We start from the raw sequence: 15,378 nt of genomic DNA, 5'->3' as shown, positions 1-15,378 counted from the left end.
AAAAAGAATGCTGGGACTAAAGGATTTTCCTTGGGAATTTTGGCCCATTAATATTTCTGCCAGGCTTCTCTGAGATACCAAAGTGCATATTTGTTTGTTATTAGCAGCCCTACACTATCCCTGAATTAGGAAACAGTATGATCAGAAACAAAAATACTAACAACCAAAACCTAGTGGAGATAGAAGGAGGCAATACAATCAATCCTTTTCACTCTGGATTAACAATAGGAAAATCAGTAAGAATTCACATGGGGAAGAGCTAAATGAAAAGTCTACTTGTGTTTAAAACAGGATAAAAGGCTCCAGTGTTTAAGATAGGTAGGCAGCCTCATCACGTGCAGGTGTGTTTTAGAGCACAGCAGGGCGGGGCTGGGCTGGGCCGGAAATGAATGGTCAACTTCCCAATCTTGCAAAAGCATGATGCTTGTTGTCCTGGTAATGTTGTTTTGCCTCTGCCCTGAGAAGTACCAGTCAATTATATTTTAACCTGTTCCACCACTCTTCTCTCTCTCTATATATATTTATTCCTAATCAGCCAAAGTCAGACAATGAAAGCTCTAGGAAAGGCATCAATATTAAGGGATGTTTACATTTGCCTTCAATTCTCAGAGATGGAAAGGACTTCATTTATTCCTGTGTATTTCCCTCACAGAAAAGAAATCATCAACAGGGAGAGTGAATGGCAGAGTTAATACTTGGGTATAGGTCTCATTTAAACAATTCAATCACTGAATGGGAATGAGAATTCTCTACCAATCTGAAGTTCAACAACTAGTACAGTAAACTCATTTTAAAGAGTTTTCACATTAATTTGAATCTCCAGAGTGTGATTATATGAGGGCAGCAATCCTATCTATATAGTTCAGTATATAACATCAATTTCTACTATAGTTAATGGCACAAAAATGGACAAGCACTTTCACTTTGAATGAATATAAAGAGTTTATTCAGTGCGTATTTGGGTATACAACAACAAATATTAAACAACTTTTTTAAACTTTTTTTTTTGTGCACAGGACAGAGAACTGCCTGTACATGCTATGTCCACTTTTGGAACACAGATTTTAACAATTATTAATGCACAAAATCTTACATATCATGCAACTCTATGCCAAGATTCCAACTTTCTTCCATGCAACAGATATGAAGATCTAAATGGAAACCTAGCTAAGTCTTAAACACTTTTCCAGTAGCAAGTATATTATATGTTATTGAGGGGTAACCAGTCTTAACATTTCCTTGTATACAATATTCACGTGCCAAATACAATGACAGGAAGACTCATACATATACAGATAAGACATTTCTTAATTTAACAACACAAAAGAAAACGTCACAGTTCCACAGTTCTTGCCTTTACACAAGAAGCCACAATAGTTTAACATGATACACAAATGGAATTAAGAGAAATCTACACTTTAGGATAATCTTTTTTGAAGTTATTTTTGCTGACTGGGATTGACAATACAACTCAATTTCTACGCACGGAATATAGCACACAAAAATTTGACCAGGATACTACAAAAAGAAAAAAAAAATGTAAAATCACAAGAACACTGTTACCTTGAGCCTGAGCCTGAGATGCCAATTCAAATTCAACCCTGAATTTGGTTGGTTTGGAGTAAGTGACACGGGGTCAATAGAACCATTGAATTTCAGAAATCATAAAGGTATAAAGGTACACTATTCCAAAGTAAAGAGTATATTTGAATCAAGCATAGATAGAAAACATTAAGCCAAGTAAACAACACAATTCACATACTTTTGTTTGCCCCTACAAAACATTTAAGCAGTTAAATTTGTTATCTTTTGTTGGATTTGTTTTTGAAGAACAAATGTGGTCTTTAAATTGTCTTGGTTGGAGAGCAAATTTTGATCAGCATTAGTGCTGTGAAATATTTTTGGTTTGTCATCCCCAACGTATAGGTGAGATCATGAGAAAATTTGGCAGTCCTTCTCCCAGATTTAGTTCAATGATTATGCTTGGCATTCCTTTGCACAAGCTCAATCTAAATTATGGGGCTTTAGTATGAATGATAAGAAGGTATAGCAGCAGAGAGAATAGTCAACTCTGCCCCGTTTGGTAAACGTCACTGACAAATTTGAACTTTTGGGTGAAGGACTGCTAGAAGAATTCAACAGCACCTGGAGGTAAGGTTCTGTTTTAGAGCCCTTGTCTTGCCCTCACTGGCTACGTTGATTCATTGTGGCTCATGGATTTGCCTCCATTCAGCACGCCGGAGACACTTCTGCTCTTGGTTGGGGTCCCACTTCCGGATCGGGAGAACTCCGTGAGATCGTGCAGTGACGGTTCCTTGTACATAGCCACTAAAAAGCACATAGAGACAGTGTGAAAGCCCCTTGAGTGGGTATTCCAATTAATCGTATGCTTGAAAAGTGTTAATAGAGTGGATGTGTCTTCAACACAAAAATAAGCATGTGAAGTAATAACTATTAATTACTTCAATTTAGACATTCCACAATGTGTGTATGTGTATGTTTCAAAGTATTTTGTCATAAACAAGACATATATACAGTGTTTTATTTGTTGATTAAAAAGGTAAGTTTAAAAAGGAAAAAGGAGGACAAATGAAAGATTTTTTTTTTTAAATGAGAACACTGCATTGATCTTCAACTTTTCTTTTGCTGCCTGAAATCAAACATGAAAAACACTAAATTCTAGGACTCCATAGAGAGTGGGCTGGATCAGATTGAGGAAAATTTAGCCTTAGTGTGCAGCAGTATGTAAAGAATTTTAATGCTTCGCTTCTATCATGTATGGTTATATGCAAGAGGATTAATGAAAAATACATTTAATAAGCCTCTTAAAAGTTTAAACATGATCTATAGCATACTGTGCAAGCCAAATATTAATATTTAAAGCATTTTATAGGACATGAATTCTATCATACTCTAAAGTAAAATTCTCCAAGTATTTGAGTATTAAGTGCAATTATTGGTATAATAAATGAAAATTATTATTATTCTTAAGTAACAGCACTATCTTACATTTATAGAGTACTTGTAACATAAGTACTCTTCTACATTCTTCACTTTCATTACATAATTTAGTTAATATAAGAATCCTATGATGTAAGTAATTAGTTTTATCTATATTTTATAGGTGAGATTTAGGCTGTTAAAGATCATCTGGTTAATGAAGGGTGAAGCTAGGACTCAAATCCAGAGAGTCTGGCTCCAGAAAACACACTGTGGAATATAATGATATACTATTTTGAACTGGGTGGTCTGTCTCTACTCTAAAAAACCATTCTAACCACAGGCTGCTAAACTCTTGCAGATCTTCCTTTGCTTTCCCTGCATTTTCTGTCCCTTCACTATCATGTCTCATTACTTCTAATATCCCATTTCCACTATCTATTTATATCCTTTCTAATTTCCTATTAATATGCTAATAATGACTGGAAAACGCAACTATGAAGGAAAATTACTGGAAAAATAGTGTCGGTATACTTAGGGCCCAAGAAATTTTCCTAAAAGTGTTCAGTCCGGGAATCTGTAATAATCTGGCGATCTTGGCTGCCCTAGGGTTAGAAGTTAAGCTGCTACCATGTAATTGAGGTATCACTATATAAATATGTAGATGTACCATGGAAAAATTAAAGTCAGGATACTAATGCTATTGCCAATGCCTTAATATTTTTTATGATTTTTAAATTATTGCATCAATAGTTTTAATGTTGTCAAATTCTATAGATTTTTGTATAAATACCTTAATGTGGAAGAATTATATTCCACTTTCAAATGCAGAATAAAAGATTGATTTAAATTAGTCTTGTGGTAACATAATCCATAGCGCCCACAATATCAAGTTTACCTTTCAGTGGTTTGGGCAGAAAATGGGCTGCCGGCTTGTTCTTCTTCACATGGTTGCCTTTCATGATCTCTCCTTCTTTGTTCAGCCCCAGATACCACCCTCGGCCTGACTGTTGCTGACGGTATATCATTGAAGAATATGTCACATAATAATTTTCGAACACTGATTCTTTGAATTTGCATTCAGGTGTGAAATGTTCCTGCAACAAAAGAAAATAAACAAAAGTTCAATGTTTACAGATATGAGTTTTACTGCAATTACCTTTCAGAAGTTTAGGATAAACTTAGCTAAAGCTTGTATGAGGACTGCTCTATTTTAACAGAATAAATTATCATCATTGGAAACCAGGAGACTAAATATAACACTTCACATGAGGCTTTAGTAAAAGTGCTACTGAACAATGATTAGCTCTCTTCAGAATAGGTAATGTGAAAATTATTACAAGCCACATAAGTGTAAGACATTGGACAAACACAAGAGCCAAGGATTGAAAATATAATCATAAAGCTGTCATAGGTAGCTGTATTACCTTCAGGAATAAATATGAGAAAATAAATATTTGTTCATTCTACTTAAATTTCACAGATTCTTGACTTATTATATACTATGGTTGTCAAATGCCCAAGGCTGAAACCTGTATTACAATGTTGTCTACCTATATTTCTAAAAAGGATGTTACAAAGAATGTCTACCTTTATTTCAAGGTAAACTGAATTGATTTTTTTAAGACCACTGGACCTTGACTTAAAAAAGAAAAAAAAAATCCCCCCACCTCATCCTTGCCTTACAGTAACATTTACAAGCAAATCAATATAAAAGCAAGAAATTGACAGTAATTCTACAAGCAAACAAGAGAACAGTCCAGGGGGCATGAACCATGGAATGTGATTTCCTGCCATGTAATTGTCTTATTTACTTTGGAGTGTGCCATTCAAATGAAGTGCTCCTGACCCAACAGATGCTTTCAAGGGAAACAAATAAAAGCAACTTCCTTTTAATAGTGTGTGTGTGCATGTGCATGTACATGCATGCACATAACAGCAGTTAAAATGACTATAAGCCAAGTGGAATGAACAGCAGATTTTAACTTATAAGTGAGCCACAGAGTAGCAGAGAGTCCACTTGGAGTAGATAATAGTGAGAAAAATTCTAAATGAGCTATATGTGATAGAGGCTAATTTCTGAGATGTTATCAAGAGTAACTTGATAATTTCACACACAGGTGCACACACACACACAAACATACATCTTGTAAAAACACTGCCAGGTTTTGTTGACTCCAGATTTTTCTGAAAAAATATTTCCCTGATTTTACCTTCCTTCATTTTTGTACTTCAGGTTATTCTAAACAATGCACACTAGCTGAATAACAACACCTGAATACCTTCAGTCTCCTGAGTCAAGAGGAACACATTCCTCATGCAAAAGAGCTTTTATCTGAAAGGGAATTATCTGAAAGTGAATTACTCAAGAACTTTCTTTTCCTTTTTCTTGGAATCCACAACCTGTGTTTCACTTGGTAATCTGACTGATTTTCCTCATCTGCTCTCCAGAGTTTATGGATTGGAGGGAGTACCTTCTGTGGCTATTTCAGTCTATGTGAATGCTTGATAAATCCTCAGAGGATTCACACAAATTCAACCTACTCAAGAAGTGTACTTCTAAGGCAACTGTCACATGGAAGGAACCAAAGTATTCTATTTATGAACTGTGAAAACTCATCTTTGTAGGATTTCTCAACATAGGGAAAGCCAAGGTTTGCCTACAAAGAAATTGGCTAAATTTCTCCACATTTCCTCTAGTGATGAGGATAACTGCATAGAATGTTGCCGAAATTCTTTGGGGATTAAATCACCATTTGGAAAAGAAAACCTTCACCCTTAGAGTAGATTTTACTTTCATGAAGACCCATAACCTATTCAAAACAAATCTGGTGATTAATACACATCATCAAGGCAGGTAATACTGTTCAGCCATATAAAATGTCTGATTCACCTCCCAGTGATGAGATGAGAATCACCATGTGTTCTACAGCAGGTGCTCAAAGAAAGCTGCACTTGACATCTTGTGTGATGGTAGCATTCATCCTTTCATTCTCCCTTTCATTCTCAATGATCTACTTTGTATGTACTTGGGTGGTGCTAAGATTCATAGGTAGATAATACATGACCTCAGACAACTTACCATATGTTTTCAGGAGTCAGGAATGGACCCAAATGACACAGACACAAGGTGTGCTACCATAAGTACAGAGAGAGAGACACAAAGATTGTGTTGTTTAAGAGCAGAAGAATCCAGATTTAATTGACTGGAGGACTGAGGAGGGCTTCATAGATGTTAACTTAGCTGAGTTTTGAAGAACTGTTGGAATTCAATACAGAAAAAAAATGAAAAAACAGTACTTGAAGCACATGGCCATTCATTCCAAATTCTGTGTTCTTTGTCTCAGTATTGGGAGTCCATCTTCTTGGCAGTTGCTCACACTTTAAATTTCAGGGAATTTTTCACTTCATTTACATGGTATCCAGGCCTGGTAATGATCTTTGCTTCTCATTCCCACTGTTGCTGCTTTAGTTTTTGCCCTTATTATTTCTTCACTGAACTCCTATAATGACCTCTAACTGGTCTGTTTTCTTCTGGCAGATTGCCTTCCTAAAGCAAAGTTCTCTTCTTTGGGAGGGGAAGTACCTTGTCCACAGTATAAACAATATTATATAGCATTAAAACTTCTCAACAATTACGTACTATGCATTTGAGTGTCATTCTCCACCACAGAACCATGTGTGCCTTTGTTTATAATAGCATTCTTTGGGGCCAGCATTGAAGAGTGGGGTAAGCTGCTGCTTGTAATGCTGGCATCCCATATATAAGTGCCTATTCCAGGCCCAGATACTTTGCTTCCTATCCAACTCCCTGTTAATTCACCTGAAAAGGCAGTAGATGATGGCTGCAGTACTTGGGTCCCTACCATTCCCAAGGGAGACCAAGTTGGAGTTCCTTGATCACAGATTCAGCCTGGCCCAGCTCTGGCTGTTGTGGGCTTTTGAGGAGTAAAGGGTGGTTGGAAGATCTCTCTCTCTTTCTCCATCTGTAGCACTGCTTTTCAAATAAGTATATACATTAATAAAAAAATAGAATGTGGTCCCTCTACTTCTCTATCTACGGTCTCATTTATCAAGGCCTAGCTCAAGTATAACTTTTTCTGGATTCATGTATGATCTTCCCCAATCAGAACTGTATTCCCATAAACTTTATCTGCATCTCTAGCATGGTCCTATGACTCATGCATATGCATCATTAGCTCCAGATGGTAGGAAACTTGTCTTTATTACTTCTGAAATTACAACCCCCCCCCCCAAAAAGGTCATATTGCCTAGCACATGGCAGGCCATTCAATTATTATTTATAGAACTGGGATTTCAGATATTCGGGTTTAAATATTGAAAGTTCCAGGAGTTAGAAGTATTAACTAGTAAAAAGTCTTCAGAGAATTCCCTTATTCTGCACAATGAAATGAACTGCATATAGAAAGAGGCTGTCCTTGCACAGAATGGTCCTAAGTGCATGATTTAAGATCCATTAAGAATAACAAGGCATTTACAATGTTAAGGGAAAAAACGTGCTAATAGTTACAACTATTGGAAAAAGGCAAGGAAGGACTCAATGAACTATATGCTATCACATCCTGGCAACTTCTTAGTCATAGCCACTAAATTTGGACTAAAAAGCTCAGTAGAGAGGGAGGAAAATGAGACCAAAAAAAGAATGTTGAAGCAACCAAAGGAGTGTTCTGTTCTCTGTGTTTGTGACACTGTGTGTGTGACACTGTCATTTTAGAATGAGTAGACACAAGTGTCTTCATTTTTATCAAATGTGAAAAAACGAAAGTATCCAATTCAACACAGGAAGGTTCAACAAAGAGGACAGAGGTATAGTTGCATCTGTCTATGTCTCAGTAGTTTACCATATAAATAATAGATATTGGATTTGACCCAGATCAGGAAAGTCTTATTCAGAGGAGGCCAGATAGACATATGCCAAGGAAATAACTTACTTTGAAAAGGAGATGCTCACTAGTGCTGTAGATGAAGGTGTCATAGTGGTCTTGACATATATGGCACTGAATGCAGGCAACAATCACTGTTCTTCAGAATCAATAGGAACTAAATAAATATCTACTATTATAATGAATGAATGAACTAAACAACAAATGAGTTAAAATGTTACCTGTTCCATGAATAATCACTAGAAGTTACTTGGCATGAGTACAAAGAAAAGGTGTTTTATATCTTATACATTTTAATGCATTGATTTCCCTTAAAAGTCATTTATCTGTCTTGCATATTTATATTTTCAGAGAAATAATGTCTCTTCAATTATATTTTTTTAGTTTTATTTGAAGATTAGAGAGACAGAGAGACAGATGACAAAGCTAGATCTATCCACTGATTCACTCCTTAAATGCCTGCAACAGCCAGGATTGGGTCAGGCTGAAATCAGGAGCCCAGATCTCAATCCCGATCTCCCATGTGAGTGACAGGAACCCCACTCCTTGAGCATCACCTGCTGCCTCCCAGTGTGCACATTAGTAGGATGCTACATCAGAAACGGAGTATCTGAGATTTGTACCAGGCACTCAGATATGGGATACTGGCATTCCAAGTGGTTACCCAACTGTTTTGCCACGCACTGTGAAATAATCCATCTGTCTCTAGTAACTTTTCCTCAGTATAATCACCTCTATTTTCTTTAGAGGTCAAGGTTTGTTTCTTCTCAGTGACTGATGAACCTTTTATCTATAGAATCCATACTAGTGAGTTACACTGCTCATAGTTTGGGTAAGGAATGAGGAACAACTGGATCTAGAAGCAAACTCTCACACTCCTTTCAAACATTTTAGTCACATTACTAAAGGGAAAATAACTCTTTTAAAATTGAAATATCATTGAATAAGATAAAATAAATGAAATCCTTGATATCATTTTAATATAACATATGGGGAAATTCTATTTTTTAAAGATTTATTTATTTGTTTGAAAGGCAGAGACAGAGAGAGACAGAGACAGAGAGAAAGAGAATCTTCGATGTCCTGGCTCACTCCCTAAGTGGCCACAACAGCCAGAGCTATGCTGATCCAAAGCTAGGAGCCACTAGGTTTACCGGGTCTCCCACATGGCTGCAGGGGCCCAAGTATCTGATGCATCCTCCACTGCCTGCCCAGGCTCATTAGCAAAGGGATGGAACAGAGGTGGAGCATCTGAGACTCGAACTGGCACCCATATGGGATGTTAATGGACAGTTAGCTTTGCTAAGGCATATTATTAGTAGCTATAACCAAAAAGTTGAGAGCTAGAATATATCTGTATATCATTTATGCCAACAGAAGGCCTATATATCATTCATGTCACCAGAAGACCTCAAAGACATCTCAATACCAAAATATTGACACTATGATTGAATATTTTCCTAATTACAATAAGTACATTGACAAGTATAAGCCTTAATAACAAGTTTTTCATACTTTTGTTTCCCACACTTGTATTTCTCAGCTATGGTAACATGGACAGGGTGACACTATCTCCTTTCCTTATTTCAGTAGGATGGAAAGCTTTGAGGATTGCTTTGTGGACTGTAAGTGTTTCCTCATAACACATTCCACTCAAAATAAATGTTTTTAAATGAGCTACACTTTTTCCTTGGATCCAGAGAGACCAACAGTATACTGAAATTGTCTATATATAAAATGGCAACACTAAGTCTGTACTGTGTGGAATAAAGCCTATAATAATAGCATCGAACATTCAGTTTAACCTTTCATATACATGATGTTATGCCAAGTGAATACATCTTGGTATAGTTAGTTTCTCAATATATTTTATTTAATTCACATGTAACATTTTTGAAGAAGGAATCATAGGACACAGAAACAAAAACAGTTTATAGATGTATGAGTGTACATTTAAAAATGTACTTGGTTTATTTACTTTAAAAGCAGAGAAACAGATGAAGCTCTTCATCTGCTGGTTTACTTCCCAAACACCTGCAACATTTAGGGCTGGGCCAGGGCAAAGCCAGGAGCCTAGAACTCAGTCGGGGTCTCTCATGTAAGTGGTAGTACCCAAAAACTTGAGCCAAGTTATTGCCTCCCAGGGTGCACCTTAGCAGGAACCTGGAATGAAGTACTGAGTCAGGTCTAGAACCCAGGCACTCAGATACAGGAAGTGGTTGTCCCAAGTTGAATCTTAACTTTTCCATCAAATGACTGAATAAACATTTGAAAAAACAATTTGATAATGAACCTGGAAACACATGGCTTCTTATTCTCAGCAGGTTCTAAAATAATGTACTGTTCCCTTCAATGCTCCCACTTTCCTCTATTCCAGCCATGTTTTGTGAACGATTTAACAATTAACTGCCAATCATCTAAATCAATGATTAATTTAACATCTGATTAGTTTAGAGGTTGCTGCCAATAGCCAAGGTCTCTTCTAATTCTGTGCTATGGTCTGATGATAATTAATTTTCTAGATTTAAAGTTACTGGGTTATTTAAACAGGCCTGTCTTGTGTGTCAATTATTCCCTAGCCTAATGAAAAATAATATGCAGATTAAAATTAGATTTTTAACTCTATTAAAAATTAAAAAAAAACCAGAATCATAAAACATATTTGATACCCATGGGGGTGACAATGTAACTACCTATATTCTCAATATAGGGTTCTCCTTCATCAGTGATTTAAAAATCCAGGATTAATTATTATGTTCAGGTCTTTGATGTTCTCTCCTAGGGTATATTTGATGTGAATGAACTTCATTATTATTGAGATCAAAGCATGGGAAGAAAGGGCATGGAGAAGAGGGAATCTATATTACCAGTACACTGTAGTGAAACAAAATTAGTTTGTGATTTAAGAGTATAGTTTGTTCATGCAAACATCCCCTGAACTATGAGATACTTGAGGGCATCTACTAGCATAAGGCTTGCATTATAGTACATGATCAAATAATTATGATGATGAAATAAATGGAAAATGGAATATCATATGAAGGGACTTGAATGTACATTAAACAAATGAAAAAGAGGGTTAAATGTGGCACTACATTTTTCAAATGAATTGATAGTATTTTAAAGTAGAGACAGATTAAATCAGAAGTAACCTGTGAACTTGCATTGGAAGACAGTAAAATTGGTAAAAGAAGGAAAGTGGCCTACAGATAAATTCAATATAAAACACTAAAAGAATGAGAGGAATACAAAGGAGAAGAGGAAGGAGGAAGAAAAGAAAGAATGTTAAAGACAAAGCAATGTTTAAGCTGTAAGAAGAAAGGGAGTTCCTGGCAATCAAGACTGGCATGAAATATACTCTTGGTTTTTGGGTCTGCAAATAGCTAAAAGTTTCAATTACATTCCATTAGTCTGATTTTTTTGTAAAATGGAGCAAAAAAAAAATCAACCAATCCTGTTGACCTTCTTGGGTTGTTGTACAAGGACCCAATAAGATGATGTATTAGAAAGAAGCTCTGAAAATGGTAAAGCCCCATAAACATGAAATGTGGAATTACTTCTTATAACACATGCCCAGAAAACCAAGGCAAAGTAAATAAATAGTCTTTTCTTTTCAAGATTCTTTTTTCACTATGGAATCAATTTACAAAAAAAGGGTCTGCCTATACATGTTTTATTAACATGAAAAGATATAAATTCTGCGAAAAATTAGGACTACACATGAATTACACTTTGTGTTTAGTGTTCTCCTCCAAGTTTGGTTCCCAGAAAACTCTTTTACCTCCTTTCATTTTTCATTTCTATCTTCAGTAGTCTGAAATGGCTGCAGTGTTTGAAACTGCAGTACTAAAGAAATGAGGTGTTTAACATGGGCTTCATGAAATACCATACCACAAAATGATATGATAGTGTACATGTTAATTAGAAACCATTTATAAAGAAATGCAAATTTTAATTAACAATATGCACATGGGACTTTTTTTTTCTCATATGGTTACAAAGAAACCTCTTGGTGACATTTTTCTATTCCAAGGCATTTCATAGAAATTTTAATTTATCTTATGGTGATCCCACAAAATAATTCACAGTATTGCTTTTTCTCCTTAGTTCTTCACAAACAAAAATGAGAAAAATATAAGGGGGCAGTCAACCAATGGTCTTTTGGAAACAGAATCAGGATCCATATATAACCATCTTTTAGCCCCAGAGTTCATTTAGTCCTCTTTATTTGGTTGCTCTAGATTCTTATACATTTCTATAAAGTAGTATCATGCAATGGATTATTCAGGTTGTCGATTTTTATAAAACAATTTGTTTTTTTTTTAAAAAAAAATAGTGAAATAAGCCAGAAGAATCACACAAACAAAACAATGAGGCTAAGAGGGGCTACTTGTCATGATATGAACACTGCATGATCTGCACACCCACTCAGCACTAAGCCTGGTCAGTAAATATATTCTGAAACAGAAGTAACTTGTTGAGAAGGACAGTCACATGTCTTTAAGATTCTGTTACTACCTTAAAACAGTTAGTCTGACTGAAACCATCTAGAAGAATACAGATTGTTTGGGTGATTGATTTAGGTGGCAGAGAATATACTTCATTTTACTTAAAACACGTTCCAGAAGGACTGTGTGAACCTCAAGTATATTTCAAAACTTAACAGAGAATTTCAATGTTTAACAGAAATCTGTTGAAAGTTTTTTTTTCAAGTGAAGAATACTGTAAGGGGTATAAATCCCCTAAAACATGCTCTGTCTAGCATGAGCATTAACTCTGTATATTAGCTTTCTTTTAATGGCAGAGATGACCTACATTTGAAAGGTAATTCAACTATCAAATATGGTTTCTATACTTAATCTTACCCAATAGGCAGAGAAGCAATCAATATGATTTCTAAAAATAAATAGTCATATCTTTTGGCTGGTTACCAGAATTCATTTGTAATCATTAGATATATATTCCCTGTTACTTGAATGCTTCTCATTTGTATCAGTGCTCTTCTCTGTAAAGTAGCTTCAGAATGGGATATAAATTCATCTGAAAGAGAACAAATTCTGGAGTTCTTGTAGTTAGCAGAAGAGCAAACTTGTAGGTTGTATCTTTCTTAATAACTATTGGAGGTTCCAGATTGTAAATTCAAAGCTTAGGCACTCTGAAAAAAAAAATTCCCAGAGATTCAACCAACTGTCATGTAAAGGCGAAAGTTTCTTTCTGCCTAAATCAATTAAAAGGCTCTGGCTAGGTAGGTAGCCTGTTAAAAATAAATCATACTAAGGTGGGTGCATATGATGTTCTAGTACTTCAGGAAACTTTGCAGATCATACTTTTGATGTGTGCTGAGTAGGAGTTGAGTTCAATTTGATTGGTCTGTCTCTGTAGAAGGGTGACACAATAACCAGGAGTGTGTGTTTTCAAAGACTTTCTTACATTTTCTTCTGCACAGGTAGGAAATCAATGCTAGATGTCAACTACTCAAATAGAAGTCACCAATGTATGCTATCAAGTACAAAGCATAAAACATGGTATTACGGGGCAAGGTGAAAGGCCTCTTCTATAGACAAAGGATTAGCAATATGTTAAAGAGGGTTAGTGGACTACTGTATTATATTACATCTGTAAAGTATTTCTGCAGATAGAAAGGGGTAAATATAGGAATCCTTCTATAAACAGAGTGCCTTTCTAGTATCATCTGCCCCTTGATGGGAGAGGATTCTAGCAGCAATCACTTGTTACAAGTATGAATAAAGGAAGGTGATCTTAATGGAAGAATTCATTCTGATCTACTACTTACTGAGATATCATTGTGTTCCAAGAATTGGGGCATCCCCCTTTGTGTATATGAAGGTATGAAGGTACTTATAAAAGTTTGTAGAAAATGTGACTAAAATATTATTTTAGGGATAGGCATTAGCTTAGCAGTTAAGAAAAATTATGTAGGATCTCTGTCTTTAATGTGCTGTACATTGCTATTTAATGCTATAATTAGTAATCCAATGGTAGTTTTTTCACTTGATGTTGCTATATGGGCAAAATGTTGAAATCTTTACCTAATATATACTAAACTGATCTTCTGTATACAAAGAGAATTGAAAATGAATCTTTACATGAATGGAAGGGGAAAGGGAGCGGGAAAGGGGAGGGTTGCGGGCGGGAGGGAAGCTATGGGAGGGGGGAAGCCATTGTAACCCATAAGCTATACTTTGGAAATTTATATTCATTAAATAAAAGTTTAATAAAAAAAAGATGTCAGTTAAGATGCCTGTGTGCCATATTAGAGTCCCTTTTATGGCTCCTGACTACAGCTTCTTGATTATGCACACTTTGGGAGGCAGCAGTGATGGATTAAATTACTGGGTTTTTGCCACTGACATGGGGGGCCTGGATTGAGTTCCTGGCTCCCAGCTTTGGCCATAACCTGGGCTGGACCATTGTGGTTATTTGGGGGAAGGAATCAGCAAATGGGAACACTCTCTATCTCATTCTCTATGTCTCTATGTCTCTTTTTCTTGCTTTCTGCCTCTCAAATAAATTTTTGAAAATTATAAATGTTACATATTTTGGTACAAAAACTTTGAATCCCATGCATACAAGAGATCATCAAAAACTTCCTGGAGACTATTTTCTGAAAAAAAAAAAAGGACTTAAAAATTTTTGCACCAAAATAAGCTGTTTAATATTTTATAAATTTATTATTTAAAATTATTAACATGTAGCAGTTATATATTTTATATGCTACAGTGTTATTACAGATGTATAATATAAACCAATAAAGCCAAGCAATCAAGCTTTCATTTCCTTATTCTTTGTGTTTGAGGCTGATCATCTCCTCTCTTCCAGTTTTTTTTATAAAAATACAACACATCTTTTTGAACTATAGTCATCTTTCATGGTTTGGAACACTAGAACATGTTACTTCTATTTGGTTGCGTTTTGGTGAACGTGGATCAAAGGGGACCTTTCCACACTGCTGGTGGGAATGCAAATTAGTACCACCCTTATGGAGAACAGTATGTAGGTTCTTCCAAAAGCTAAAAATAGGTCTACCATATGGTCTGGCTATCTCACTCTGGAAATATACCTGAATGAAATGAAATCAGCATATAAGAGAGATATCTTCACCCCAAGTTCATTGCAGCATTTTTTACAATAGCTAAGATATGAAATCTACCTAGGTGTCCCTCCATTATGAGTAGATTAAAAAAAGTGTGGTATATAAACACAATATTATTTGGTCATAAAAAAAGAATGGAACTCTGTCATAGGCTTATCTTTTAATTCCAATTTCTATGGATTTTCCTTTCCACTCTTGTACAATTATCTGATTTAATCCTAACAGTACCTCTCTCTAATAATTTCAATGTGGATCTATTTCTTTCAGGTCTGAGAGAGGATCTTCCTCAACTCATAAGTGAGCAAATTAAAGGAAAGAAGCCCAATCAAGTAATTTACTCATAATCCAATTACAAGTGCACATTTGCACCCAGGGAATCACCACTATGTAGAGAATAGCTGCAACATCACTCTTTAGATG

The 15,378-nt window shown here is 35.6% G+C and overlaps 1 protein-coding gene across 7 annotated transcripts in view; it reads right to left on the bottom strand.

Moving 5' to 3' along the window:
• Positions 1-928: 928 nt before the first annotated feature.
• The window catches only part of FGF13 (fibroblast growth factor 13), a 723,070-nt gene continuing 708,620 nt past the window's right edge, over positions 929-15,378 (bottom strand). For all 7 annotated transcript variants that reach the window (XM_062183982.1, XM_062183983.1, XM_062183985.1 and 4 more), the window contains 2 exons: positions 3,839-4,037; positions 929-2,328 (listed from right to left, as the gene is read on the bottom strand). In XM_062183982.1, coding sequence (XP_062039966.1) covers positions 2,192-2,328; positions 3,839-4,037 — 336 coding nt within the window. In that variant the 3' untranslated portion in view covers positions 929-2,191. The remainder of the gene's footprint in view (positions 2,329-3,838; positions 4,038-15,378) is intronic.

Source organism: Lepus europaeus, chromosome X, assembly GCF_033115175.1.
Source record: "Lepus europaeus isolate LE1 chromosome X, mLepTim1.pri, whole genome shotgun sequence".
NCBI lineage: Eukaryota > Metazoa > Chordata > Mammalia > Lagomorpha > Leporidae > Lepus > Lepus europaeus.
This window is presented reverse-complemented; position numbering and strand designations above follow the sequence as displayed.